The sequence below is a fragment of the Balaenoptera ricei genome, chromosome 20 (genome assembly GCF_028023285.1).
Source record: "Balaenoptera ricei isolate mBalRic1 chromosome 20, mBalRic1.hap2, whole genome shotgun sequence".
In the NCBI taxonomy this organism is placed as follows: domain Eukaryota; kingdom Metazoa; phylum Chordata; class Mammalia; order Artiodactyla; family Balaenopteridae; genus Balaenoptera; species Balaenoptera ricei.
In genome coordinates this window covers 12,556,318-12,582,873 of record NC_082658.1, presented here as the reverse complement: position 1 = coordinate 12,582,873, position 26,556 = coordinate 12,556,318, and the positions used below count along the sequence as shown (strand labels likewise).

Sequence of the window (26,556 nt, the reverse complement as noted above, 5' to 3'; positions counted from 1 at the left end):
CCTGGGCCCCCTGTATTGGGAACACGGAGTCTTATCCACTGCACCACCAGGGAAGTCCCTCCATTGGCTTTTTAAAATCATTTCTTTTTATTGATAATCTTAACTTGATGAGTCATTGTCATATATATTTTTAAAATCTTTAAACATGGTTTCTTTTTGTCCTTTGAACATATTTACAACAGCTGCTTTAATTCTTTGTCTGCTAAACCCATCATCTGAGCCCCCTCAGGGACAGTTTCTAGGAACCACTTTTTTCCCTGTGTATGGCTTAAATTTCTGTTTCTTTGACTGTCTCATACTTTCTTATTAAATACTGGGCATTTATAATATGTTGTAGAAACTCTGGATTCTAACCCCCTTCCTACCTTACTGGATGTTTTTATTGATGCTAGTATTTGTTTGCTCAGTACCTGGCCTGGATGAATTCTGTAGAGTCTGTCCCCTCTGCAGTGTGTGGTCACTGATAACTCTACTAGATTTTTTTTCTTTTTGGACACGCTGCATGGCATGTGGGGTCTTAGTACCTCAACCAGGGATTGAACCCTTGCCCCCTGCGTTGGAAGTGCAGAGTCTTAACCACTGGACCGCCAGGGAAGTCCTCTACTAGATTTTTTTTAAATCTTTTTTTGAGGGAATTCCCTGTCAGTCCAGTGGTTAGGACTCTGTACTCTCACTGCGGAGGGCCCAGGTTCAATCCCTGGTTGGGGAACTAAGATCCCACAAGCCATGCGGCGTGGCCAAAAAAAAAAAAATCTTTTTTTATATTTAAGCTTGGCTTCCCAAGACTTGCCCCTGGGTCATTATAGTTTAATGGCCAGCCAGTTATTGGTTAGAGATTATGCTTAAGTCTACTGAACCAGTAAGGCCTCCACCCTTTGCTGACAGCTATGTGTATGGGTTGGTTTAAGCAGTTTACAATTTGGGCCTGGCTTTTTCCTTGCACAAAGCCTCACATTCAGCCAGAGAGGAGTATATAGCTGGGGCATCTCTGGTCTTTCCTTACTATATGCACAGCCTTGCAGACTACTATCTTATCAAGGCCCACCATGGCTATCTCATTTACTGAATTTCCTTGTTAAATTTCTGGCTGGACTATTGCTTGCTCCAACCATTATCATGGCCGCGGGCAGCTGAGATACAGGCCTCTACCCAGTTGTTTGCTACTGTGATTGCAATTGTTCTTTGGGGCTTTCCCCCTCCCCCAATCAAGCCAGCTCTCTCCAGTGTCTGTAGGAACTTGAGGTCCTCAAGGCCTACCTGGCTCCGGTGGAATTACCATGGGGAGGGAGGAAATAAAAGTAGTTCAATACTAAAACTCCACAGACTCCCATTGTTCTTCTTACAGATGTTCAGTACTTTTTTTTTAATAAGTGCTTTTCAAATATTGTATGCCTTTGGTCAACTTCCAGAGTCCTGGAATGGTTGCTTTTAACAGTTCTGCCCAGTTTTATCACTGCTTTTTGGGGAGGAGATTTGGTGAGCTCCTCAGTCTGCTATTCCAGAAATCCCACCCACATGCATAAATATAAATTTTCTAGTAGCCACATTGAGAAAGATAAAAAGATAAAATTATTTTCAATAATGTATTTAACCTAATATAAAAATATTATTTCGACATGTCATCAATATTCTTTAAATTATGAATTCTTTTACTTTTTTTTGTTTCCTACTAAATCTTTGAAATCTGGTGTGTCTTTTTACTGTTACAGCACATCTTAATTCAGACCAGTCACATTCGAGCACTCAAGATATGACAGCTGGCTGCCATATTGGACACACAAGGATGGATATTTGATGTTAGGAAATTGTTATTTTTCAGGTGTGTTAATGATATTGTGGTTGTTTCTCTAAAAACTCCTGTCCTTTGGGGATGTTGAAATACTTAAGGATGAAATGATACAATGAAACTTGGTTCTGCCAGAGGAAAAACTTTCCCTCTTCCCTTTTGGGACTGTGCTTGGAGGTCCTGAAAATTAAATTGACAAAAGACAGGTGAACAGGAAGAAAGCAAAGTGTATTCACACCCTCTGGCGGGTACAGAAGACGTGCACGCAGTAATCAGAGGTAGGGGTTTCTGTACCTCAGGTAATAGGAGAAAGGGAGGGAGGGGAAAGAAGACCAATCGGTTTCTTTAGGAAAGAGAAGCGGGTGTTTAGGGGAACAAGCAGGAGGTAAGTTTGTCATCACATTTGCTAAGCAGGTGACTCGCACGTCTTGGGTTTAAAACGAAGAATTCTGTGGGTCTGGGCAGCCGAGCGCCGCGCTATGGGGGCCAGGAAGTTCGCGCAGTTGTTTGCTTTCCGCGATAAAACAGCGATTTCGGTCCTTCGAAGGTTTTTACGAGGTTCCGCGCGCGGGGCCGAGGCGAGGACTTTAGGGCCGAGACGAGGACTTTAGCTCCGAGATCCTCTGAGGGGAAAGGCTGGAGCTCAAGCCGGGCGATACCCGCCGCGAGCGATAGGCGACTCTCGACGCTCCCTGCCCGGCCCAGCCCGACCCCCGCGAACCCGCCCCACCGCGCCGGGCGGAGTCAACCTCCGGCCTGCGACCCCCGACCCCGCGCACCGCAACCCCCGCCGCCGGGCGCGGTTTCCCGGGGACGCATTTCTCGCCGCACCGCGGGCCGCCCGGACCGCCCTGGCGGAGCACCTTCCGGCGGACCCAGCGCGGAGCCTTGGGCTCGGCTGCGGTCCGGCGGCAACCCAGGTGTGGCGGCCTCAGGACGCGGCGTGAGCACAGGAGCCGCACCCCGCGGGACCCCGGCCGCACCCCGGAGCTCCAGGCCGCCCCGCCCCCGGCTCCGAAGGGCGTAGCTGCGTCGGGAGGAGCCTCAGCCTGGCTCGGGCGCTCAGGTGGCCCGGGTCCGCCCAAGTAGGTTCCCTGCGGATTTGACCCGCGGTTCTCGGGTTCCCGGGGCTCTTCCTTCGGGTGGGGGTGGAGGGTGCCCCGCTGGGCAACACATTGGCGACCTAGGTGATTTTTACATGTAACTTCACAATTTCCGAAATTCTCAAACCCACAGCTGGGCACTTAGGCAGTTGTTAAGCCGATGACCATGCTTAATAATTCCCAAACTAGGTACAGGAGGTGAGTGTTCCCTGAAAGTAAGCCTCCCTCATAGTCCGTTCTCCGGTGTTTCGGATTGTAATCGTTTCTCGGCTACCACCTGTTAAGCCTCTGTAGGGAATGATGGCTCCTACAAGGTTGGCCGGGCATAGGTAAGATAAGACAGAGGGGAAAGTACTCTTAGTGCTTTTATACACCTGACACCCAGAGGAGAGCACAGAGTGTCCAGGTGACTGCCCTGGGCCCCTTGGTGGGCAGGGAGGGCAAGCATTTTTAGGCTTCCAGCAGTGTCGCCACTGGGTGGTCCTGCTTTGGTGGGGGTCCCCGAGTCTTCTGGGTTGTAGCTGCCTTTTAAGGTAGCCTCCTCTGGGCTAGGCACTGACAGGACGTACTGTTCCATTTACTCTTCACGCCAGTCCTGCCAGGCAGACATCTTAATCCTGCTAAGAAGTAAGGGGTTAAAGCTCAGAGAGGTTGAGTGACCTGCCCAAGGTTTCCACTGGAAGGCGACCAGCACTGGGGCTTCAGTTCCTGGCCTGCACCAGCTGACACCCTTAGTGTCCACATTTGTGACCATCGGGCAGCACTGGAGCGGCCTCGAGGAGGGTCGGCTCCTACACCTGCGCTCCGTTGGCCACGGCTGAGCCCCTGGTCTTACCCCTCAGTGTGGAGACGATGCCAAAGCTGCAGGGCTTCGAGTTCTGGAGCTGTACCCTGGGGGGGGCCCGCCACGTGGTGGCCCCCATGGTGGACCAAAGCGAGCTGGCCTGGAGGCTGCTGAGCCGCCGCCACGGGGCCCAGCTGTGCTACACACCCATGCTGCACGCCCAGGTCTTCATTCGAGATGCCAACTACCGCAAGGAGAACCTGTACTGCGACGTGTGCCCCGAGGACCGGCCTCTCATTGTGCAGGTGGGCGGCCCGGCCCAGAATGCTGGCCGAGCACCTCTCCCTGGGCCTTTCCGGAAAAGGCTTCCTGAGATCGGAGGGGCGGGGGTGGGCCAGTTCTCCCAGAGATTGACTTCTTCTGGGAGCTGCCTCAGGCTTTTGGTGAACGGACGACCTGGGTGCGTGGAGGTCGTGGAAGATTCGCAGCCCCCTCCCCAGCATCACCCCAAGTGCTCCCTCTTTATCAGAACAGTTAGAGAGAATGGCTCTGCTCTTCGCAAAGTCAGTGATACTGGCTTTCTGCTACAACTGGGAGAACTGTGTGAATTCATAACTCGCTCTCCTGGTGGCATGGGAACGCATCCTAGCTTGGTTACATTGTAAACATCTAAGATAGGATGCCATCCTGTGGTCATCCCCTCGGGCAACACCCCCACTGGTCACCTATGAACCCGTGTGGGACTGGCTTGGGCTCGTGGTGACTTTCATGTCTCTTCCAGTTCTGTGCCAATGACCCGGAGGTGTTTGTCCAGGCAGCTCTCCTGGCTCAGGACTACTGCGACGCCATCGACCTGAATTTGGGCTGCCCGCAGATGATAGCCAAGCGAGGTGAGTTCCCGTTCTGGGGTTCTGTGTCATTGCACAAGCTTTTGGCTGGGGTGGGCTCCAAGCCCAGAGGTGCCCAGTGTGTGGGTGAGCTGGCCAGGGGCCTGGCCCTGCCTCTGATGGCAGCAGCTCAGGGGGCCACCAGCCCTTTCTTCGCTCCTCTTTCTGGAGGGCGGCCCTTCTCAGGCACTGAGGGCGGGGGACAGGGTTCAGCTGGCTATCAGGGGCTCATCACGTCCTGGGAAGTTGTTGGGCTCCCTCTGGATAAATGTGTTTTGCTGAAAAGTCCCCACCATGCCCTCGTGCTGCCTCAGGGACCAGTGGCTGCTGCCCTGGCATTTCAGCCTGTCTCCCTCACTGGGCCGGAGGAGTTGCTGGTTGGTCAGAGACCATGTGGGGTGGGCATTCCATTCAGCACCCTTAAGCTCAGGCCACCGGGCTAATAGAACCTGGCCAGGCAGCTCGAGGCCCATGTGGACTCGAGAGGGTGGTGCAGAGGGCGTGCTTGTTCTTCACAGGTCACTATGGCGCCTTCCTGCAGGAGGAGTGGGACCTCCTCCAAAGAATGAGTGAGTTGGCCACACACTACCTGCGGGGACTTGGGGCCGCGTTGTGGTTGGGTGGCAGGCCTGAGACAGCCTGGCAGGGTTCAGGAGAGGACAGTGTCTGGCAGAGTCCTCTTGGCTGTGGCGACCCCTGCGCCTTTGCACTGTAGAAGGTGGCTGTGAAGTCGCCTGTCCCACTCCTGCTGCCCCCCCGTTGAACCAGATAATAGGTGCTGGAGGGCGGCATCCTCGCCCGGTCCTGGCCTCTCCAATGCCCTAGGGTCAGAGGTGCAACTCTCAGCTGCCATCGAGAGGGAGCCAGCGCGGGGCGTCTGCAGGGCCTGTGCTCCTTTGGGGGCTTAGCCATGGGTCCCCACAGCCTGCCTGAAGGTGGCACCACAGTTCTCTCAGGAGCTGACTCTGCCTTTCCCTAGTTCTGCTAGCCCACGAAAAACTTTCTGTCCCTGTCACATGCAAGATCCGTGTCTTCCCAGAGATTGACAAGACCGTAAGGTACGCCCAGATGCTGGAAAAGGCTGGCTGCCAGGTGAGGGCTATGGGCTCCCAGGGCCCTGCACTGTTCCCCCGCCTCCAGGAGTGCCCCTTGAGGGTTTACCCTCTGGGGTGGGCAGGAATCAGTGACCTTTAGGTGAGGCCTGACGAGGGGAGGGGAGCCCCATGCTTGGGCCCAGGAGGTCAGTATTGGGCAGGGGGAGGTGCTGGGCCTCAACCACCTTCCCACCCACCCCCACCAGCCCTGGGGTCAGGCTGGTGCCTGTTCCTCCCTCACACCTTTGGCCTTGGGCAGCGGGGGTGCTGCCACTACAGAGAGGACTGGCCTTTGAAAGGGTCTGGGCCTCTCACCTCCACATCCTGGGTGGTGTAGTAGGCTGGCTCTGACGTGCAGGCCCCAGGCAGCACCCCCAGGGTGTCAGCTGGCTTCAAGTGCAGCACTGAGTGAGCGAGGCACAGGGCGGCCTTTCCTCTGCTCTGCATGGGAAGCTGATACCCCAAAAGCCAAAGGCAGAGGGTCCCCTGGAGTTGGTTTGGGGGCCGCAGTTGAGAGTGGGGCTGAGCCAGGCGCTGCTGTGTCCTAGTTGCTGACTGTCCACGGGCGCACCAAGGAGCAGAAGGGGCCCTTGTCGGGCACCGCGTCCTGGGAGCACATCAAGGCTGTGCGGTGAGTGGACACGGGGTGAACCCAGGGCAGGGAGACAGCCCAGCCCCAAGGCAAGGCCCTCAACCCTTTGGGCACCAGGAGGGGTGCTGGGCCTGGGGGTGAGCAGCACAGTGGGAAGATGGAGTTTGGGGGCCTGGCCCTCCCCCCAGGGTTGTGGGGGGAAACAGCATCCTTCTGAGCGTCTGCCCATCCTGTTCCCCGACAGGAAGGCAGTGGCCATCCCCGTGTTTGCCAATGGGAACATCCAGTGCCTGCGGGACGTGGAACGCTGCATCCAGGACACGGGGGTGCAAGGGGTCATGAGTGCAGGTGAGGCTGTGCCCTTGCCCACAGCTGGGCCACCACTGGCAGATGCTGGAGGGGCCTGTTTGCATCATGGCACCACTGGCCCAGCTGAAGAGTCTCAGGCTTCACGCTGTCATCACTGAAGTCTCTATCTGCCTGATGGGCCAGAGCTGTCAGGCCAGTGGCTAGCCTTGCCCTTGGAGTGGCGAGGCACGGGGGCCCCTGAGCCTCGCATTCCCTTCCTCCTGCAGAGGGAAACCTGCACAACCCTGCCCTGTTTGAGGGCCGCAGTCCTGCCGTGTGGGAGCTGGCCGAGGAATACCTGGACATCGTGCGGCAGCACCCCTGCCCTCTGTCCTACGTCCGGGCCCATCTCTTTAAGCTGTGGCACCACACGTGAGTTGCCCCCCGAGGGCAAACGCTGTCTGGTCTGAGGCCTGCCTGGGGCATTGGGGTTTGTTTGTGTTTTTTTCCTAAATTTTTTTAAAATTTTTATTTATTTATTTTTGGCTGCGTTGGGTCTTCGTTGCTGCGTGTGAGCTTTCTCTAGTTGCGGCGAGCGGGGGCTATGCTTTTTTGAGGTGCGCAGGCTTCTCATTGCAATGGCTTCTCGTTGCGGAGCACGGGCTCTAGGCGCGCGGGCTTCAGTAGTTGCGGCTCGCGGGCTGCAGGCTCAGTAGTTGTGGCGTACGGGCTTAGTTGCTCCGCAGCATGTGGGATCTTCCCAGACCAGGGCTTGAACACTTGTCCCCTGCATTGGCAGGAGGATTCTTAACCACTGTGCCACCAGGGAAGCCCTGCATTGGGGTTTTTAAGACGAGCTCTCCACAAACATTTACAAAACCACCTGCTACCGAGTCTGGGAGGGCCGCGGTGACATGGTGAGGTTGGATGGGAGGAGAGACCATGCTCCTCTGTGCCCAGGGCTCAGGGTTGGTGGTTGGGAGCTGGGTGCTGGGCTGGCTTTCTGATGGGGCGTCTGTATCAGGCTGCAGGTGCATCAGCAGCTTCGGGAGGAGCTCGCCAAAGTGAAGACCCTGGAGGGCATTGCCGCGGTGAGCCAGGACCTGAAGCTGCGGTGTCAGGTAGGTGCTGGGCTGCTGTGTAGTGGGAAAGAGGCTTGGGCCTTGGGCCTCTGACCGAGGGCCCTCTGGGCTTTTGCAGGAGGATATATCCAGGCAGAAGGAGGGAGAGAAGCCTTCAGGCGGCTTGCCTTTCTTCCACTGGATCTGCCAGCCCTACTTCCGGCCACGGTGAGCCTCCCGCATGTGGGCTGGCAGGGGGGTGGGGGGGTGCGAGGGGGTTACATGGTGGAGGGGGCTGTTCTGCCTGCTGCCCTCCTTGGCTGGGGTGCTTCATCCCTCAGGGGCCAGGGGCCTCTTCCTTGTCAGCCTGTGCTCAGGTTTTAAATGGCTTTTTTCATAAGATGCTTCTCTAAGCTCCTCTGATCCTGAGTGGATTTGTCCTGGGGTCAAGAGGTTGACCCTCCCTAGCTTCCTCTGGCTTTTCTGAGGTGAGGCTAGGCTGTCATCTGTAGCCACAGCCCCGCCCAGGACTCAGTGGCTCAGACACTGGTGTCCCAGCCTCCGTGCCGGCTGCTGGGGCCTCAGCAGAGTTGCACACACATCCTCACCCGGGGACTGCAGCTGGCGGGCTGCCTCTCACGAGTGTCCCTCAGCTCTGCCTGCTGCTTCTCCCTTTCAGGCCCAGGGAGGGGAGCAAGGAGAGCGGGGGTGCCCGTAGCAAGCGGGCCCTGGAGGAGGAGGAGGGCAGTACAGACGTCTTGTCCAAGAACAAGCAGAAGAAGAAACTGAGGAACCCCCACAAAACCTTTGACCCCTCGCTGAAGCGTAAGACGCTCCCACCACTGGAGCCCTGGGAGGAGGCCAGCCCCCCCCACCGGGTCCCCCAGGGTCAGGTGGCTCTGCTGCTTCCTAAGCCATGGAGAGTACACCAAGAAGGGCCCTGTGACCCTTCCACGTGCCCCCAAGGAGACTGGCGGGTCCCACAAGGCCACAGCCAGCCAGCCTCCCTGCCTGCTGTGGTCCCTGAGCTGCTGCCCTGAGGCAGCTGGAGAGGACGGGAGTGGGGCCTGGGGCAGCTTTCCCAAGGACCTTGAAGTGGGAGGTGGTGGGCATGGAGCCCGTGCATCTCGGGCAGATGGGATGAGGTTTCCCAGCGCAATCGTGAGTACTACGTCCTCTGCCCTCCGCTAGCCACCTGGCCTGGCCAGCTGCAGGGAGCAGGGATACCTGCCAGGGGCCACATGTAGGACATGGCTGTGGTGGGTGGGCTCACCTAGTTCAACCAGCACCTCCTTTTGTTCTTTTCCCAGCAAAATATGCAAAGTGTGATCAGTGTGGAAACCCAAAGGTGAGTCCGTCCTAGCCACACCGCCCAGGGCAGAGCTCCGCCCTGGGAGGGGTGGGCAACCTGTGCAAGAGGTCCTCTTCCTGTCTGTTTTGGGGGCAGCCTGGGCACAGCCCAAGGTGGGTTGGCTTCTGTCGTGTGAGGGGCTCTGCCTATCTTCAGGAGAGCCCCACCTGTGCTCGGGGCCCACTCACTCAGGCTGCAGCCCGGCCAGGGGAGGAGCATTATCCCCAGGCTCACAAGCTTTCCTGTGTCCAGGGCAACAGGTGTGTGTTTAACCTGTGCCGGGGCTGCTGCAAGAAGCGAGCTTTCAAAGAGACGGCTGACTGTCCAGGTGAGGCGTGCCCGCTGCCACCAGGTGCCCGCCCCCACTGTAGTGGGCCGTGGACCCTCAGCCTCCTGAGCCCCATTTCCCTCCTCTTGCCCCTCTGCCAGGTCATGGACTGCTTTTTAAAACCAAACTGGAGAAGTCTCTGGCCTGGAAGGGGGCCCAGCCGCGGCTGCAGGAACCACAGCAGGCCAGGCCTGGAGAACCAGGTGGCTTCCCGGAGGTCGTGGGCAGTGCCCTGGCCTGAAGGGCAGCTGCAGCCCCATGTGCCACCCCCCAAGCCCGATGCTGAAGCCTTGAAACGTCCCGCTTAAGGAAACTCCTTTACTCAGGGAACCTCCTGCCACTTCACACGGAAGGACAAGCTGGTCTTCCCTTCAGCCCATGCTGGGGGCCCAGAGATGCTGCACCAGGGAGCAGGCTCCCAGGCTGGACCTGCCCCATCCTCACGGCCCACGTGTGTTCAAGATGAACAATAAATCATTTCAAAGACATGACGTTCCCACTCAGGTTCTTTGAGACCTGAGTGTCGTTGGGGTCAATAGGGACGTCAGAACGGGGGAAATAAGCAAGGCACCTCCTGCCTTCATTTTCTTAACCATGGAGACCTGCTTAAAGGAGGGCCATGCACTGGCCTCAGCCCTGCAAAGCCAAGTGGAGTGTGAGAAAGGGGAGCCCAAGGAGGTGGGGACTGGGCCAGGGGGCCCCATGGAGACAGGAAGGAGTGGTGCGAGGGGCTGTTCTCAGGCTGCCCTTTAATGGACTAAGATTCAATAATGCTACAACCCCAAATGACACATCAACATGGAGGCTGGGAGACAGACAGTGCTGCCGGGTGGGGGCCCCAGCGCCACGTGGGTGAGCCCAGCAGGCCTCTCCTTCCAGGAAAGCCCACCCCCTCCCCAGCGCCCCCAGCACAGGGTGCAGCAAGGGGGAGGTGGGGCACAAGAATCTGGGCACATGGAAGCCCAGGCAGGGGGCCGAGGGCTAGCATCAGCCAGCAGCCAGGCCCCTACAAGTGGGCCACAGGCAACACCTCTGGAAGTGCTGCTGGAGCAGATGGGAGGCCCAGGAGTCCGAGGGTGGGGGGGCGGGGCAGGGTGGGAGGTGTGCAGACCATCCTGGAGGCCGAGGGTGCCCTCACATGTTGGTGCTCATCCGGGACTGGCTGTTGGCCGGCGTCAGCTCTCCTTGGCTCCCTTCCCGGGGAGGGGACTGCAGTGGAGACAGCCACTTAGCCCAGAGGGGCACGTGTGCCCATCCCATCCCTCCAACCCCAGGGCCCCCCTGCCCGCACCTTGACGTGGATCTGGTTGCGTAGCACAGCCGCCCGCAGGATCATGGCTTTGGCACGGCGCTGGAACTCCTTGCCCATCAGCAGAGACTTCTCGAAGGTGGTGCTGCGCTGATCCACGTCCCGGGCATATAGGATCTGTGGAGGTGCAGGGCTCAGTGGGGCCCAGAGTCTCCCTCCCCCACCCCACAGCCCTGAGGCCGGCCACCTTGCTGTGGGAGTCGATGCGGGCGTTGATGAGACCCTCCAGGATGAGCTGCGTCAGCTCATCCTCCAGCGCCGCCACTGTGGTGTTGAAGGCTGTGGCCATCTTGCGCATGTCAGCTGACACATAGGGGCTGAAATACTGCAAAGCGAAGGGGACATGAGCTACCCGCAGGCACATGCATAGCACCCTGCCTCGGCCTCAGCCTCTGCCCCTGCGTTTACCTGGATGAGGGCCCGGTTGCGAATCTGTGTGTACAGGGTCCTGACGTGGGGGGCCAGGTACATGTCTAGGAGCAGGTTGTCCTGGCGAGGAGAGCCAGTCAGGGACAGCTGCCCCAGGCCTTCCGCACTCGCCCACCTCCAAGCCAGGCCAGGCCCCTCACCTTCATCTCGTCCAGCATCTTCAGGCACGAGGCATACTTGGACTCATAGAATTTGAAGATAATGTCCCGAACCTGTGGCTCCAGCTCCAAGAACAACTTGAAGGAGCTGCAGATGCCAGACTCCTCAGAGCCGGCCCTGCCTGCCCACCCGCCTGAAGGTGGCTGGGGGCACAGGAGCAGGGCTGCAGTGCCCAGTACCCCACCTTCCACCCACCTGCTGGAGATGACATTGCGCTGCAGCTCCTGCCGGTCAAAGGTGGCCAAGGCGCACAGGCCACCGTACACAGCCACGTTGCTGGGGGAGAGCAGCTGAGGAGCAAGAAGGGAGATGGGTCAGAGTCCTAGGGTCACTGGCAGTCAGTACAGAAGTCTGGGCTGGGTCCACCCTACCTCACCCACCGCCCACTCAGAATGCCTAGGACCCCATGGGGGTGACCGCCCAACAGAAAGCCCAACTCTCGAGCCCTCACCCTGCTTCCCAAGCCCCAGTGAAGTTCTCCTCCCCAGAGACCCTCATGCACCTCACCTCAGGGAAGTCGCAGTGATCGAAGGAAGCCAGCAGGAAGCACTTGGCAGCCTGCTTGTACTTGCGTGCGGCCAACTCAGCCAGGCCTGGAGGGGGGGCAGAGGGAAAAAGGCTGAAGCCCGGCATCCAGAGGAAGCTGCCAGGGCCCTGTGGGGGCCATCAACGGGCGCGCACCTGCGACAAACGCTGGCAAGTGAGAAGTAACCTTGCCAGTGAGCACCGGCAGCACGCTCCGTGAGCCAGGCGCCCAGGGAGGCTGAGCAGCTGCTATTCCTACTGCAAAGGGCACCCGAGCTGTTCAGCTGACGGGGTAGGGGTGGGAGCAGGGGTAACCAGCCATGGCAGCAGCTGTCAGAAAGAAGGCACTGCCTCTACTCCCAACCCCTGGTCACCACTCCCTAGCCTCCCCAAGGGGGACCTGAGCCGGGTAGGTGTCAGGTACAGCATAGATGTGGGGCTTATGGGTTTCCCTGGCTGGGATGAGGTCAGCTGGGGTGCCCTCCTGCCCCTGTGCCCCAGGGCCCTCACCTGCTGCACACTTGAGCTTGGTGAGGATGGCCTGAGTCTGGGTGTCACGCTCCCCACGCTGCTGCAGGAGAAGGTCGCACTTGTGAGCAACCCCCCGCCCTCCATACCTTCATCAGCCCCCAGGCACCCAGCCCCAGCCTAAGAGCAGCAGAGGCCGACTCCAGGAGGACAAAGCCCACCAGGGCCAGGAGTGGTCAGGGATCCTGGGGCAAGTTCCAAGGGGCACAGAGCCATCATTACCTCGGCAATTTCCGGGGTGGACTCCGCCTTGCTGACATAGCTCAGCACGTGAGACCAATTCTGCAAGTAGACGCTGACCTGGTGGGCAGGTGGAATGCACTCAGCCTGGGGCGCCCGCTCCTGGCCCACGGGCATTGCTGCCCTATGCCCCCCTCCCATGCCACCCACCCCAGGGCCCACCTTGATAACGTTGAGGCACATGTTAATGACGTGCTTGGCGCTGGTGCAGTAGTCCCGGGCCCGGGAGTAACACTTGAGGGCGTTGCTAAGGTCCCCACAGTCCAGATAGTGGTCACCCAGGTCGTCATGGCCACGCCTGTGGGTCCGGCCGCAAGTGGACACCGGTCGGTCCATGGGCCTGGCTGCCCAACCCTCCACCCCAAGGGTGCACCTGATCCTCCCTCTGACGGAGCCCGCCCCCCAGCCCCTGGGCACACCTGATGCTCTCCTTGATAGAATTGCCCTTGTAGTTCTTCAGATCCGTGTCCAGCTTCTCCAGCTTCAGCAAGGCCTTCTTCCGCGTGGCCTCCACCCAGGCTGTGTCCAAGGGTGGGGGCTCCACACCGCTCTCAGGGATGGCGTCGGGTGCATTCTGCAGCTCCCTAAGGGAGGACCTGGCCATTAGGGGCCCGTGTGCAGGGCGGGCAGCTGCCTCCCAGCAGCCGTCACCCCCATCGGGAGGGCGCCCAGTTGGCACAGGGGCAGTTGTGACAGCAGGAGCCCGCAGCCTGGCGGGAGAGCCCAGCGAGAAATAAGTCACACAGCCGTGCTGAGAAGCAAAAAGCACGTTGCCATCTCCACAGGGTCTGCTCGGTGTTGGAACTGCACATGCATGCAAATGTGGAGGGAGCCTGAATTCTCAGCGAGGAGACTGAGAGTCTAGCCCGTTGGGCCGTTTCTGCCACTCCTGGCTTTTCAACAAGAAAGCCAGATCACTGTGTTATGGGGCCAGGCACTGCAGGAGCACAGGGAAGGCCCTTGCCCAGACTGGCCATACAGCACACGCAATCCCTGCCCCACCTCATTGAGCCCCGGCCTCACCTGGCAGCCTCCAGGAGTTTGCGGTGGATCTCCTCGTACATGTCCACGTTGAAGGTCCTCTGCACGAAGGACAGGGCCATCTTCAGGGCCTCCACCCGCAGCGGGGGGCAGTGGTCAGCAATGAACTGCAGTCGTTCGATGCGCATCAGGCCACTGTAGCTGGCCGCGTACTGCTCCAGATCCTGGGGGCGGGGGTGGATTGTGCAAGCTGGGACCCTAGACCTCAAGCCCCAGCCAGTGAGTCAGGAGTAGTGGCATGTGGGCACCAAATAAACCACTGTCCAGGGGCTGATGAAAGGCCACTCGGGATGGGCCAGTGCAAGGGCCTCTGGAGTAAATCTCTGCCCTGGGGGGTGAACAGCCAGAGCCACATGGGCAGCCAGTCACCAAGCTGAACAGTGAGGAGACAGTGCTTCCCAGGCTGGGTCCCAAGGAAGACCTGTCCTCGCAGTGAGACTCGACCTGCAGGGTGGCCTAGCACACAGGGCTCCTCCGTGTGGGGGAGAAGCAGGTGCAGAGTCTGGAACCGACTAGCAACCCATTATAAGCGCGCAACTAGAAACCCTAAAAGTTTCTGAGTCAGAAAAAGATGCGGTGGGAGTGGGGAGCCTAGCCTGGACCTCCCAGCAGGACTGACAGACCCAAGCAGTCCCCGACGCCCCAGGAGTGCCCGCCGGGCTCCGTACCAGGGTGGGGTTCTCCACAACGTAGTTGACATCGGGCGCGTTCTGCGGGTCCTCCTGGGGGTCCACATCAATCTGCATAGGCTCCACGGCCCCCTGCAACACGGGCCAGCACCTTGGCACCTCGAGCAGGGGACGCCCAGGGAGGGCGAGTGACCCTCACTGTGCCCCAGCTCAGCTCTGCCCTCCATCTCCCGGGCGGGTGGGATCCTGTCCCCGGAGCCCCTCCCCACTGCCCGCCAAGTCCAGCGCCGCCACATGAGGGAGGGGGCTCCTAGCGAGACTGTTGGCTCAAGAGCAGAACGCTCAGCCCGACCCTGATGGCCCACCTGTGGGGCGGGAACCAGAGCCGAAAGACCACTACCCAGGGACCCCAGAGGGTCCCTACGTGCTCCCAGCCACCGTCCTGACGCAGCCTCCTCCGAGCCATAGGGAAAACATGGGCGGCCTCGACCCAGGCGCGGCTGAGCAGCCGGAGCCGCAGCGCCGGGCGAGTACCGCCGATGGACCGGGAGGCGGGAGGGGGCCGCCCGGGCGCCCTGCGCGGCCCGGCGGGCGTGCGGGCTGGTCCCGGCCCCTGTCCTGGAAGGTACCTCATAAAGCAGCGTACAGGCCGACAGGCTGGCGCTCAGGCTGAAGTCCCCGGCCGTGCCCGGCAGGAAGAGCTCTGACCTACCGCTGGGAGGGGCGCAGTGCACATCTGCCACTGACGACGCGGCCGCGCGGGGGGCCGGGCCACCCCGCATTCTGTCCTGACTCTCTGCACCCCCCGACCCTGACACAGAGCTGGCTGGCTGCTGAAGGAGAGAGAGCGTTAGCGCGCCGGGCCTGCCGGGCTGCCGGGGCCGACGGGCGGGACGCTGCGGCCGGAGCCCGGGCGCAGGGAGGACGCCGCGCGGGGGGGTGCGCACGGCCGGCCCCGCTCCGGCCCAGCGGCGGGAGCGCGGGGGGCCGCCGGCCGCGGCTCGTTACCTGCAAGTTAAACACCTGAACTGGCAGCGGCATCTTCGCCCACCCCGCCGCGGCGCGCCGTTCACTTCCGGGGCAGCGCAGCCGCCGCTTCCGGGTCGTGGCGTGGGCGGGGCGGCTCTTAAAGGGGCCGCGGCGCGCCTGGCCGGGCGGTGCCCGCGGGTCCCGCGGCCGCATGAGCCGCGCGAGGGGGGCGCTGTGCCGGGCCTGCCTCGCGCTGGCCGCGGCCCTGGCCGCGCTGCTGCTGCTGCCACTGCCGCTACCCCGCGCGCCCGCGCCGGCCCCGACCCGGGCCCCGGCCCCCGGCCCCGGCCCCGGCCCACGCGCTCCCCCTGCCCGGCCCGCCACCGCCCCCCGCCTGCGGCCCGACGACGTCTTCATCGCGGTCAAGACCACCCGGAAGAACCACGGGCCGCGCCTGGGGCTGCTGCTGCGCACCTGGATCTCCCGGGCCCGACGGCAGGTGGGCCCCGTCCCGAGACCCCGCGGACCCCGGGACCCCCGCCCCCGGCACCCTCCCATGCCCCGAGATCCCAGCTCCCCGGATTCCTGACCTTGGGACCCCGGGCCCGGGACCTTCCCCATCCCTAGTCCCGGCACAGCCGTCCCCCGGACTCCGCCCTCAGGACTTCCACCGCCGGGATCCTCCACCCGGGACTCCTACCCCGGCATCCTTGCCTTGGGACCCCGCTCCCTCATCCCCAAACTGGCAACCCCGCCCTGGACCCCGCCCAGGATCCCCACCCCAGGACCCCCTACCCACTGCTGTGTCCCTAGCATGGCAGTCAGGCCCCAGGCCTGAGTATGCAGGGACCCAGGACCCTCAGTGCCCACCCTTTCCTGTCCTTTTTCGGGCTCCAGGCTTGGGTGGGTTTTCCCAGCTGACACTGGGCTGAGACCACAGAAACTCCTCCAGCAAGAGCAAGCCTGGCCCCAGCAGCACTGGGGATGCTGAGGGTACTAGAAGACTGTCACTGGGACACCGCCCTCCCTCCTCCTGGACCCCATCCCGTCCAAGCCCACCCTCGCCTCTCCAGCTTCACCCTTGCTCACAGGGCCAAGGCCCTGCCAGGCCCAGAGTCCCTGGGCGGTGCCTCTTGAAACCTCACAGGTTATTTCTCTATAGACGTTCATCTTTACCGACGGGGATGACCCTGAGCTACAGCTCCAGGAAGGTGAGTGCCCTCCCCAGCCCAGCCCTGCTGGCATGTCCGAGGGCCTCCTTCTCAGCTATCCCTTGGTTCAGTGCCACATGGACCCCTGCTGTGTACAAAGGCCCGGGGTGGGGGGGGTGTTAAGGCACCTGCCCAGAGTTACACAGCTGGTAGAGGACAGAGCCTGGAGTCCAGGGCCCCACCCTACCAGCCATGCTCTGCCTCCCTCAGCCACTGGCTGACTTCCCAGGGCCTCTGGCTGGAGTTATGTCCCCTGAAGATGGGCCAGCAGGGAACCATCCTTTGCAGTCCTGCCCAGAGCAGTGTGGTCCTGCCCCAGTCCTATTTCCTGGTGGGTTTTCTCCCATGAGATTCCAAGTGGTTGTCATCTGCCCGGACCTCGGAGGGCAGCAACAGGATCAGCTGAAGGAGGTCAAGACAGAGCTGTGATTGGGTCCGACTTCCGGGCCTTGAACAGGACAGGCCCTGTGCCGACCAGCCAGCCGCATTTTGCCCGACTTCAGTGGGGTGGGCTGGCAGCGGGCCTCACCCCAGCCCTCATGCTTCCGTCTCTCCAACGGGACAGGCAGCCACGTTGTCAACACCAACTGCTCAGCCGTGCACACACGCCAGGCTCTGTGCTGCAAGATGTCAGTGGAATACGACAAGTTCATTGAGTCTGGACGCAAGTATGTGGTGGCCACACCCGTGCCCCCTGGAGACCCCAGAGCTGAGTGAGAATCCAGGCCCCCACCTGGGCCAGGGGCTCCCCCACCCCCACCCCCTGGGCCCGGCTCGCTCCAGAGACTGCACGTTCCCAGGTGGTTCTGCCATGTGGACGATGACAACTACGTAAACCCCGAAGGCCTGCTGCAGCTGCTGTCCACCTTCTCACCCAGCCAGGACGTCTACCTGGGGCGGCCCAGCCTGGACCACCCCATCGAGGCCACAGAGAGGGTCCAAGGAGGTGGAACCGTGAGTGCTGGGGCCGGGGAGGGGCAGCTGAGACCATGGAGACCCCAGCAGGGAAGGGCTGGGACAGGTGCCCGATCCACCCAGATGCAGTGTTTCAGGAACTGGGGTAAGTGAGGTGGGGCTGCGGGAGGGGCTGGGGCCACAGGCAACTGGGCTGTGGAAGCCCCGGTGCCCTTGTGCCCTGGGAAGCTTCTGCCAATCGACCAGGGAGTCATTAAGGAGCAGCTTAAGGACGACCCTTGGAGTGCCCAGATGAAGAGTTGGGGTGAGGAGACCTGATTGGTGGCTCCCTTCCCTTCAGGTGACCACGGTCAAGTTCTGGTTTGCTACCGGAGGAGCCGGGTTCTGCTTGAGCAGAGGCCTTGCACTCAAGATGAGCCCATGGGCCAGGTGAGTGGAGGCCAGGCAGGCGCTGGCTGCCGCAGGTGGAGCTGCCCAGGGCTCGGGAGGCGCTGACCTGTCCCCCCTCCGCTCCCCAGCCTGGGCAGTTTCATGAGCACAGCCGAGCGGGTTCGGCTGCCGGACGACTGCACGGTGGGCTACATTGTGGAGGGGCTGCTGGGCGCCCGCCTGCTGCACAGCTCGCTGTTCCACTCCCACCTGGAGAGCCTGCAGAGGCTGCCGCCTGACACCCTGCTCCAGCAGGTAGGCGCGCTGGGCCCCTGTTGCCTCCGCAGGTGTCCCTGCCTCGGGCCCCTGCCTGCACTTGGCTCCCCGGCTGAACAAGGGCTCAGGGCGGGGGTGGGTTCCAGCTCTGCGGCAAAGTTGCCGTGGACCCTGGACCCTGGCTGCTGTGACCCAGGGTCCTGCCTGTAGGGGGCTCCCAGGCTCACGTGGGGGCTCTTTTGTAAAGAACAGCTGCTGCGCCTTCCCAGGCGGGCGGGTCCAGGGCACCAGGGCCATGGGCAGTGGTTCAGGGGCGACAGGAGTTACAGACCTGGCCCAGGGAGGGGGGATCAGCTTTGGGCAGGGGATGGGGGATCTCTCGCCCCTAGACTTGCGCCAGCCACCTCCCTGAGGTGTCTTCTGTGCTGGCCACACCTCTCATTCCCCATCACTCTTCAGTGCTGTTCCTGAGCCTGCCCTGAGAGCGCTGAGTGGGGGGGCGCTAGGGAACCAGGAGGCCGAGTGGCATCTCCTGTGAAGGACGGGATGGGAGGCACTGGCCCGGAGAGTGACTCTCCCTCCTCCTCTCTCCCAGGTCACCTTGAGCTACGGGGGTCCTGAGAACCCACATAATGTGGTGAACGTGGCCGGAGGCTTCAGCCTGCAGCAGGACCCCACGCGGTGAGCCGGCAGTGGGGAGGAGTGCTGGGGCCAGCCCACCCGTCTTGCAGCCTGACTCCCACTTCCCTCCCAGGTTTAAGTCTGTCCACTGCCTTCTTTACCCGGACACGGACTGGTGTCCTGTGCAGAAGCAGAGTGACCTCGCCTCTCGGTGAACCTCGACGTCCGACCCAAATATGCCTCTGGCTCTGCCCCAGGTGCAAGTGGGTGCCGCCTGCCTGAGGGAGCAGGAACAGTGCTTTCCCCTCCTGGGCTCCAGGCGGCCACGGCCATGGCCTCATCCAGGGAGATAAGGGCGCCCAGCAAATGCTCCAACTGGCTTGGAGGCCTCCCCACAGCCCCGGGCAGGCCCGGGTGACCTGGCACTGTGGGAGAGGAGGACAGCACTGTGTGCCTGCCCAGGGGCCCAGCCCCAGCTCTCACAGGAAAGGTCTCACCCTAGGGTCTGGGGGCCTGGGAGGGGGCTGACATCTGACTCCCAGGGCTCCGTCCTGCTCCCCTCACCTGTTGGAGAGGGGCCTCCAGGCCAGGGTCGTGTGTGAGATGCTGCAGCTTAGCAAAGGTGACTGCAGATGCTTCACTCTCCGTTCTCTTGGGAAGCCGCCCTCCCCACACCAGGCTTTGGAGCCCAGACAGGGCCTCTCCGTTTCCGAGGGGAGCCGCACTCAAGGATGCAGGCCCTCTGGCTGGCTGTGCTCTTGGGCACAGCTTACTGCTAGCCAGGGCATCTCCATTCAGAGGCCACCTTCTTGGGGGCCATCGGCCAAGGGGTTCTTACTGAGGGAACTTGAAGAACTTTTCTCCACTCTGACTCATTGCTCAGTACTTGTCCTCCCTTCCTCCACCCTGGGCCCCAAGTCCATGAAACAGCAGGAGCCTTTTGTGTGGGGCCCTCTCTGCAGTGAGGCATCCCCATCCCACCAGCTGACCCACCTTGACCTTGACGGTGCCTTTCCATGGGAGGAGGAAACAGAACAAGGGGAGCCAGCGCCTGCCTTCTGGTCTCTTGCTCTGCTATTGCAACGAGTGAATAAAGCCTTGATTGTTACTCTCTGTCGGTCATTGTCTTAATTAACCAGTGGCACCTGGCAGCTCAGCTCCCGATAGAGCCACACAGCATCCAGCTCCTCCTCCTGAAGGCTCTGCCCCAGACCAGCTCCACGCCAGGCAGATCTGCGTTCCTTACGGCACTGCCAGCGCAGCCAAGCCTTAAGCTGCCCACTGGGCTCTTCAGTGTGAGTTGAAGAGTATGTGTGTGGGGTGGGGACCTGCAGGGAATGATAGAAACATGACAGACCTTGCCCCAGGAGGCAGACTGCCTGAGTGTCATGCTTGCTTTTTCAGCACACTGTGGAACTAGCGTGTGTGCGTGCATGTGTGGGTGAGCACATGTGTGCGTGCGTGTATGTGGGAGTTGCTGTGTAAACGTATGCATGTGGGTACGAACATGTGTGGCTGTGTACGTGTGGGCTGGGTGTGTGTGTGTGTGTGTGTGTGTGTGTGTGTGTGTGTGTGTGTGTGTGTGTGTGTGTAGGGCAGGCCAGCAATACCCAGTAAGCAGGTTGGAGTCAGCATGGGCTGAGTGGTCAGACCGAGGTCCCTTGGAGAGGGGTTTATGGCAGGTCACCGGGAACTGTCCATGCTCAGCAGTCACCTCCCCTCACATTCCCAGATGTGAATTTGTAACAGCTCCCGAGACCTAGACACACACTGAGCCTCCCAGACCGCAGCCCATTGGGGCATCCACACAGCACAGACCCAGGACAGCATCAGTTGGACCAAATGGCCCCTCCCCCAGCTGGAGCCGCCTCAGGTCTGGATCGCCAGCCTCGACCACCTCGGAGGCACAGAGTCCTCCCTCACCAGGTCCAGAGGAATAGTCACCCCCATCCCCCCAGCACCCTCTAAGGGGAGGTGGGACTGGCTAGCACCCTGAGGCTGCCTGAGTGGGCATTTATTGTTCAGAGAGAAAAAAGCCTGGAAGGAAACACACCAAAATGTTTATGTGATTGTCCCTGAAAAGTGCAAAAATTGGTAAAAATGTTTTTTTTTCTTCCCACTTTTTGTTATTTTACAAACAAAATATGTCGTTTAGTAGACATATAATAGATGTATAATCAAAGTTAAAATTTTGTTAATTAAGGTTCAAAATTAAATTGTGTGTACTTGGCCCTCCATCTAACATTTTTTTGGACAACTATTTACTCAGCATCAGTCCATCCCATGTCATTGCATGCCAGGCACTGAGCAAGCACAGAGGAATGGTGACCTGCAAAATGGACCAGCTCCCCAGGGCTGGGGAGAGTTGGGGTGTATGGGGCATAACCACTGATGGGTATGGGCTTATTTTGAGGGGATGAAAAGTCAATCCTCGTTATTTGCAGATTCTGTGTTTCCAAATTCACACACATGATAAAACTTATTTGTAACCCCAAAATCAACACCTACTTTCCTGGTCATTCTCAGACACGCAAACAACGGTGAAAAAAATTTGAGTTGCCAGACGTGCCCATCCCCAGCTGAGGCTTAACTAGGTGAGGCTTGGCCCCAGAGACTCCGAGAACATGGAAACAGTAGGGGGCAGTGCAGAGTAAAGCAAGAAAGCCAATGGGAATTAACATCATTCTGGAATTAGATTATGGTGATGGTTACACAATTCTGTGAATGTAATAAAAAAAACTAGTGAATTATACACTTCAAAACTGTACATTTTTTGATGTGTGAGTGATGTCTCAATAAAGATGTTATTTTAAAAGTAGCCAAGATGAAATTAAAAATTGAAATAGCCCTATATTTATTACATAATTTGAATTGAACAAAAACATTCCCATAAAGAAATCTCCAGGATCAGATGGTTTCATTGGTGAATTCTATCAAACATGTAGGGAAGGAATAACATCAATCTTACACACAGTCTTCCAGAAAATAGATGAGGACATTTCCCAATTCGTTTTATGAGGCCAGCATTACTCTGGTACCAAAGTCAGACAAACACATTACCAAAAAACTGACCAGCTGAATCTAAACTTTACATGGAAATGCTAAACACATAGAATATAAAAAGCAACCTTGAAAAAGAACAAAGTTGAAGGACTTACACAGCCTGACTTCAAGACCTACTATGAAGTGCCAAAAAATTAATCTGTAGGGACTTCCCTAGTGTGCAGTGGTTAAGAACTCGCCTGCCAGTGCAGGGGACACGGATTCGAGCCCTGGTCCAGGGAAATCCCACGTGCCACGGAGCAACCAAGCCCGTGCGCCAAAACTACTGAGCCTGCACTCTAGAGCCCAAGAGCCACAACTACTGAGCCCTGTGCCACAACTACTGAAGCCCACGCGCCTAGAGCCCCTGCTCCGCAGCAAGAGAAGCCAGTGCAAGGAGAAGCCCGCACATCACAACAAAGAGTAGTCCCCACTCGCCACAACTAGAGAAAGCCCGTGTGCAGCAACGAAGACCCAAGGCAGCCAAAAATATTTTTAAATATTAAAAAATATATATATATTAATCTGTCGATCTAAGAAAGAAATGGAAATTTTTATTTGAGCCAAATTTGAGGATTATAACCCAGGAAGAGCATCTCAGAAAGCTCTGAGAACTGTTTCACTCATTAGAAGTCAAGGCACAGTTATGTAAGTTTTTTGAGACAGAAGGCTGCACATCAAATGACATATTATAGACAATTTACATGATCCAAATCTAAGTGTCATCCTGGTGGGTCACGTGACCCCATACAAGATGAGGAAGAAATGCTATCCCTGGGCTTCCCTGGTGGCACAGTGGTTAAGAATCCGCCTGCCAATGCAGGGGACACAGGTTCGAGCCCTGGTCCGGGAAGATCCCAAATGCCACGGAGCAACTAAGCCTGTGAGCCACAACTACTGAGCCTGCACTCTAGAGCTCATAAACCACAACTACTGAAGCCCACGCGCCTAGAGCCCATGCTCCGCGACAAGAGAAGCCACTGCAATGAGAAGCCTGCACATTGCAACGAATAGTAACCCCCACTCGCCACAACTAGAGAAAGCCCGCGTGCAGTAACGAAGACCCAACACAGCCAAAAATAAATAAATTAAATTAAATTAATTTTAAAAAACATTAAAAAAAAAAGAAATACTATCCCTTAAGGAGTTGTCTTGTTGATGCTGGGAGAATGTTGGTCTTTACAGTTGAGCAGGTATTCCTGCTGATGGGGGAGGTTTGGTTGATGCCTAATGCAGATACACGATGCACAGTGAGGGGAGAAGGGAGGTCAAAGAGCAGAGAAGATTTTTTGTTTGAATATCTCTTGTCTTGCCATAAAAATATGACTTTCATTTCACAAAACTACAGTATGGAGACTGTGACGCTGGCACTGGGACCAACAGATGGATCCGTGGGACACACAGCAGAGCCCAGCCACAGATACGCGCTTCTACTATCATAGAGTTCCCAACAGAGTCACCAGAGCAATTCAAGGGGGGAAAGTCTTTTCAACAAATGATGCCAGAATTAGTTTACTAATTAATTTTTTATACTTAAAAAAAAATGAAGCCAACCTGGAGAATGTATGTCAGGATGCGCCAGGCTGTGCTGCAGAAACCACTAAGCCCTGGAAGTGTATTTGTTCACATCACACTGTGACATGCATGGGTGGTGAGTCAAGAACTCAGGCTGCTTATATCCTTGGGGCCCAGCATCCTTGGATCGTCTAGGTGAAATGGAGGAGAAAGCGGGATGAAGGCATACTAGATACACACCATCTGAGCCCAGTAGGGATGTTAATTTCCCATATGTCACTGGCTTGAAGAAGTCACATGGCCACCATAACAGCCAGGGAAGCTGGAACCTGTAAAGAGTGCTGTGGCATTGATGTTACTGAAAGCAAATTCATGTGCCCGATGAGTGAGGCCAAACATACCGAAACATCGGAGTTTGGAGCAGAGAAAGGTTGATTGCAGGGTCAAGCAAGGAGAACAAGAAAGGGTTACTCATGCTCAAAAAAACCTGAACTCCCGGATGGTTTTCCAGGAGAAGATTTTAATAGGTGAAATTTGGGGTGAAGGCTGCAGGGTGTGACTTTCTTCTGATTGGTTGGTGGTGAGATAGCAGGGCAGGATTCCAGGAATCTTGGCTCAGCCTGAGGTTACAATCCTCTACCTCGGTGGGGGCCTTAGTTCCTGCAGAAGAGCTCAAAGATATTGTTACGTATATTCCTTGAGGAGGAACCAGGACCCTGCCCCAAGGCTGCACTATTGTTTCTTGACTGCTCCTCCTTTGTTTCTGCATTCCCTCCCTTCCCTGATTAGCAACTCTTTGAATCTGCCCTTTGGAACTCAGGGAAGGCCAAGGAAGCTGAATGAAACCTATTTCCTACAAACAAGAAACAGGGGACAGGGAAAGGATTTGTACTCGGGAGGGCCCTCAGGGTCCTGGCTCCGTCTCACCGAGTGGACAGAGGGAAAGATCCTGGGTCTCTGATGTTGCTGGTGCCACGTTCTCATCATGCATTTGTTATTATGAGAGAAACATTTCAGCCAGTGTTAATCACCTTGTTTGCAGCTAGAAGCACTCCTAACTCATATGGAATGTGAAGCAAAGTCCATAAGTACAAATCGTTTTTGGAAGGAGTAGTAAGGGGAAGAAAAATGAAATAAAAGAGGTGTTGGGCTGCACCCCACAGGCCAACAAGGCCTGTGCTTGCCCAGCTTCAAGATCAAAGAAAGAGCCCGGAGTCAGCAACAGAGACATCAGTGGTTTAATGGGTGGGGGAACTTACGTGTCCAAGACAACGTCCTAGAAAGACACCGCACCGTGTGCAGCAGGGCGGCAAGCAGGACATGGCAGCAGCCTTCGCTCCCAGGCCGGTGTGTGTGTGTGGGGTGGTGATGGGACAGGGCGGGGAGATTGCCAGTTATAGGGGGAATTGACATCAGGTGGGCTCATTAGTTACCAGGGAAACCAGTAGAGGGGCACGCCCCTCACCACCCCTTTGGTAAGAATGATCTCTAGCTGGGGCCTAGCGCAAGTATGTAAGAAGGTCAGTCATGTGAGTAGGGTGTAAGTGAAGCAGGCACTGGTCCTGCGGGGGATGTACAGAGAGCAAGAGGACAGCCATCTTGAGTGTCCTGACCACACAGGAGGAATATAAAAAATAGAGGAGATATGGAAGGAAGGCCCCTCAGGTTGAGAGGGCAGCTCTGTTACCGAGTCCAAGCTCGAACTGCTCACTGCACGAAAGGCCAATAAATTGAGAGACGAGGTGTTGGGGCAAAGGAACAGCAACTATTCAGAAAGCCAGCAGATCAAGAAGATGGTGGACTAATGTCCCAAAGAACCATCTTCCCCGAGTTAGAATTCAGGCTTCTTATACTAAAAGGGGAGGGGGGAAAGTTCTGGTTCTGCCAGACTCTGGAAGGGATGTGTTAATTTCTTCCTTCCTTCAGCCATTCACAGGTGGGCCTGGTTGGGATATTTCATGTCAGCTAAACAAAGGTATTTTAGCTTCACGCTCTTTACCTGGGAGGCAGGGTTCCCAGTGATGGGCCATTATGTGTAATTTAAGCTAATAGGCAACATCCCTTTAGTAATTACCTTGTCAGAATACAAGGCTCTTCCCTATTACAGCTCCTGGGTGCTGCACACAGTTATAAGGGAAAGTCATCATTCTTTTTTTATGAATTTATTTATTATTTTTGGCTGTGTTGGGTCTTCATTGTTGTGTGGGTTCTCTCTAGTTGCGGCGAGCGGGGGCTACTCTTCCTTGCGGTGCACGGATTTCTCATTGCGGTGGCTTCTCTTTGTTGCCGAGCACGGGCTCTAGGCACACGGGCTTCAGTAGTTGTGGCATGCAGGCTCAGTAGTTGTGGCATACGGGCTTAGTTGCTCCACGGCATGTGGGATCTTCCCGGACCAGGGATCGAACCTGTGTCCCCTGCACTGGCAGGCGGATTCTTAACCACTGCACCATCAGGGAAGTCCCGATTCCACACACTTAATCCCCAAAGACAACTTGGTCACACTTGCCACAATGGTAGCAGATTCAAAGCAGGAATCAAAATGTGTACCCTCAGAGATCTGACTCCACCTGGCAGTGGAGGACAAGAGAATATGGGCAGTGTAAGAAGATAAGCAGTAGTTATGGCCATGTGACCATGTGACCAGTTGCAGAAAAGAGAACTATAATAATTTCATCCTCATTTTTATACAAATATATTTGTGTACATATTAACCGATTTTTTTCTCTTCTCCTCTCCCTCTCACTCACCGTCTATCATAATATGTGTTAATAGTGGTTATCTTTCTACATCAGCATATAAGTGGCAGGATATATAAGGGGGGTGCGACTCAGTTGGAAGAGGAATGAACATCACCCAGAGATGGATAAAGGGACTTTACGTCACCTTCTGGGGAGAGGGTAGCATGTATTTGGTTGTGTGTTGTTGGTTGAATTATGTCAGGCCGACTTTGCTATTGGCTTTACTTGGAAGTGAAGTTAGATGGACTGGGGTGGATCTGTATTGGTCAATGTAAATTGTGCAAGGCTGAACCTAGGGTTCCAGACCCCTTTCCCCACACAGTTCCGAGTTGGTATGGAACACAGGGGACATTTTGCCCAGGATTTGCAGCCGTGTTCTTTTTGCACCTGGAAGGGCGATGCAGTGATTGAAGTGGTGTCCTAGTGATGTCTGCTTCCATCCCATGATCAGAGTTAACATCACCAGTGATGGGACCGATCAAAATGGTGCCAGCTGATGGGATGCTGTGAGGACGTAGTGTCACTTCCATGGTGCTCAAGACAGAGATGCACAGCCTGCATCTAATTACAAGGAAACACTGGGAAAGCCGGATTGAGGGACTTTCTACAAAATAACTGATCTATATTCTTCAAAAGTATCAAGGTCATAAAGGGGACTTTCTACAAAATAACTGATCTATATTCTTCAAAAGTATCAAGGTCATAAGGGTCAAGGAAAGACTAAGGAGTGTTCCAGAGTGAGGGAGACAGAGAGACGGGACCTCCA

General features: G+C 57.3%; 3 protein-coding genes across 13 annotated transcripts; 2 read left to right on the top strand and 1 right to left on the bottom strand.

Moving 5' to 3' along the window:
* The first annotated feature begins 2,618 nt into the window (after positions 1–2,618).
* On the top strand, positions 2,619–9,762 carry DUS1L (dihydrouridine synthase 1 like). Of its 3 annotated transcripts, none has more exons than XM_059907873.1 (15): positions 2,619–2,871; positions 3,732–3,978; positions 4,455–4,563; positions 5,079–5,129; positions 5,600–5,652; positions 6,203–6,285; positions 6,491–6,594; positions 6,822–6,966; positions 7,559–7,655; positions 7,735–7,823; positions 8,275–8,420; positions 8,906–8,943; positions 9,199–9,274; positions 9,376–9,477; positions 9,601–9,762. In XM_059907873.1, exons 2-15 carry the CDS (start codon positions 3,742–3,744, stop codon positions 9,738–9,740), a joined length of 1,470 nt encoding a protein of 489 aa, XP_059763856.1. In that variant the 5' UTR covers positions 2,619–2,871; positions 3,732–3,741; the 3' UTR covers positions 9,741–9,762. The 3 variants fall into 3 exon arrangements, with proteins under 3 accessions (XP_059763856.1, XP_059763855.1, XP_059763857.1); XM_059907872.1 differs by having other exon boundaries at positions 5,540–5,652; XM_059907874.1 differs by having other exon boundaries at positions 2,622–2,871; positions 5,540–5,652; positions 9,376–9,762.
* Positions 9,763–10,006: 244 nt separating this feature from the next.
* On the bottom strand, positions 10,007–15,718 carry GPS1 (G protein pathway suppressor 1). 8 transcript variants are annotated; one of them, XM_059906402.1, is made up of 15 exons: positions 15,143–15,191; positions 14,764–14,964; positions 14,174–14,266; positions 13,488–13,669; positions 12,884–13,048; positions 12,627–12,762; positions 12,447–12,524; positions 12,207–12,267; positions 11,679–11,764; positions 11,367–11,461; positions 11,153–11,258; positions 10,992–11,072; positions 10,771–10,908; positions 10,566–10,700; positions 10,316–10,483 (listed from the first exon to the last, which is right to left on the bottom strand). In XM_059906402.1, exons 1-15 carry the CDS (start codon positions 15,173–15,175, stop codon positions 10,409–10,411), a joined length of 1,665 nt encoding a protein of 554 aa, XP_059762385.1. In that variant the 5' UTR covers positions 15,176–15,191; the 3' UTR covers positions 10,316–10,408. The 8 variants fall into 8 exon arrangements, with proteins under 8 accessions (XP_059762382.1, XP_059762385.1, XP_059762383.1 ...); XM_059906400.1 differs by having other exon boundaries at positions 14,764–14,967; positions 15,143–15,190; XM_059906401.1 differs by having other exon boundaries at positions 12,207–12,264; positions 14,764–14,967; positions 15,143–15,190.
* Positions 15,279–18,811, top strand: RFNG (RFNG O-fucosylpeptide 3-beta-N-acetylglucosaminyltransferase). 2 transcript variants are annotated; one of them, XM_059906407.1, is made up of 8 exons: positions 15,279–15,602; positions 16,266–16,314; positions 16,880–16,982; positions 17,115–17,268; positions 17,570–17,658; positions 17,748–17,913; positions 18,470–18,555; positions 18,629–18,811. In XM_059906407.1, exons 1-8 carry the CDS (start codon positions 15,315–15,317, stop codon positions 18,708–18,710), a joined length of 1,017 nt encoding a protein of 338 aa, XP_059762390.1. In that variant the 5' UTR covers positions 15,279–15,314; the 3' UTR covers positions 18,711–18,811. The 2 variants fall into 2 exon arrangements, with proteins under 2 accessions (XP_059762390.1, XP_059762391.1); XM_059906408.1 differs by lacking the exon at positions 18,629–18,811 and having other exon boundaries at positions 17,115–17,374.
* Positions 18,812–26,556: the final 7,745 nt, after the last annotated feature.

What these genes read in the sequence shown, in the direction of transcription:
- GPS1 (XM_059906399.1), bottom strand. Translation starts at nt 15,175, where the DNA reads ATGCCGCTGCCAGTTCAGGTGTTTAACTTGCAG. An exon ending in CCACCCCGGAAATTGCCGAG is followed by an intron (nt 12,268 to 12,446) that starts GTAATGATGGCT and finishes CTTCTCCTGCAG; the next exon opens with CAGCGTGGGGAGCGTGACAC. An exon ending in CGCAATGTCATCTCCAGCAG is followed by an intron (nt 11,259 to 11,366) that starts GTGGGTGGAAGG and finishes TGGCATCTGCAG; the next exon opens with CTCCTTCAAGTTGTTCTTGG.
- DUS1L (XM_059907872.1), top strand. Translation starts at nt 3,742, where the DNA reads ATGCCAAAGCTGCAGGGCTTCGAGTTCTGGAGCTGTACCCTGGGGGGG. An exon ending in ACCTGAAGCTGCGGTGTCAG is followed by an intron (nt 7,656 to 7,734) that starts GTAGGTGCTGGG and finishes GGGCTTTTGCAG; the next exon opens with GAGGATATATCCAGGCAGAA. An exon ending in CAGCCCTACTTCCGGCCACG is followed by an intron (nt 7,824 to 8,274) that starts GTGAGCCTCCCG and finishes TCTCCCTTTCAG; the next exon opens with GCCCAGGGAGGGGAGCAAGG.
- RFNG (XM_059906407.1), top strand. Translation starts at nt 15,315, where the DNA reads ATGAGCCGCGCGAGGGGGGCGCTGTGCCGGGCCTGCCTCGCGCTGGCC. An exon ending in TCTCCCGGGCCCGACGGCAG is followed by an intron (nt 15,603 to 16,265) that starts GTGGGCCCCGTC and finishes ATTTCTCTATAG; the next exon opens with ACGTTCATCTTTACCGACGG. An exon ending in TTCATTGAGTCTGGACGCAA is followed by an intron (nt 16,983 to 17,114) that starts GTATGTGGTGGC and finishes GCACGTTCCCAG; the next exon opens with GTGGTTCTGCCATGTGGACG.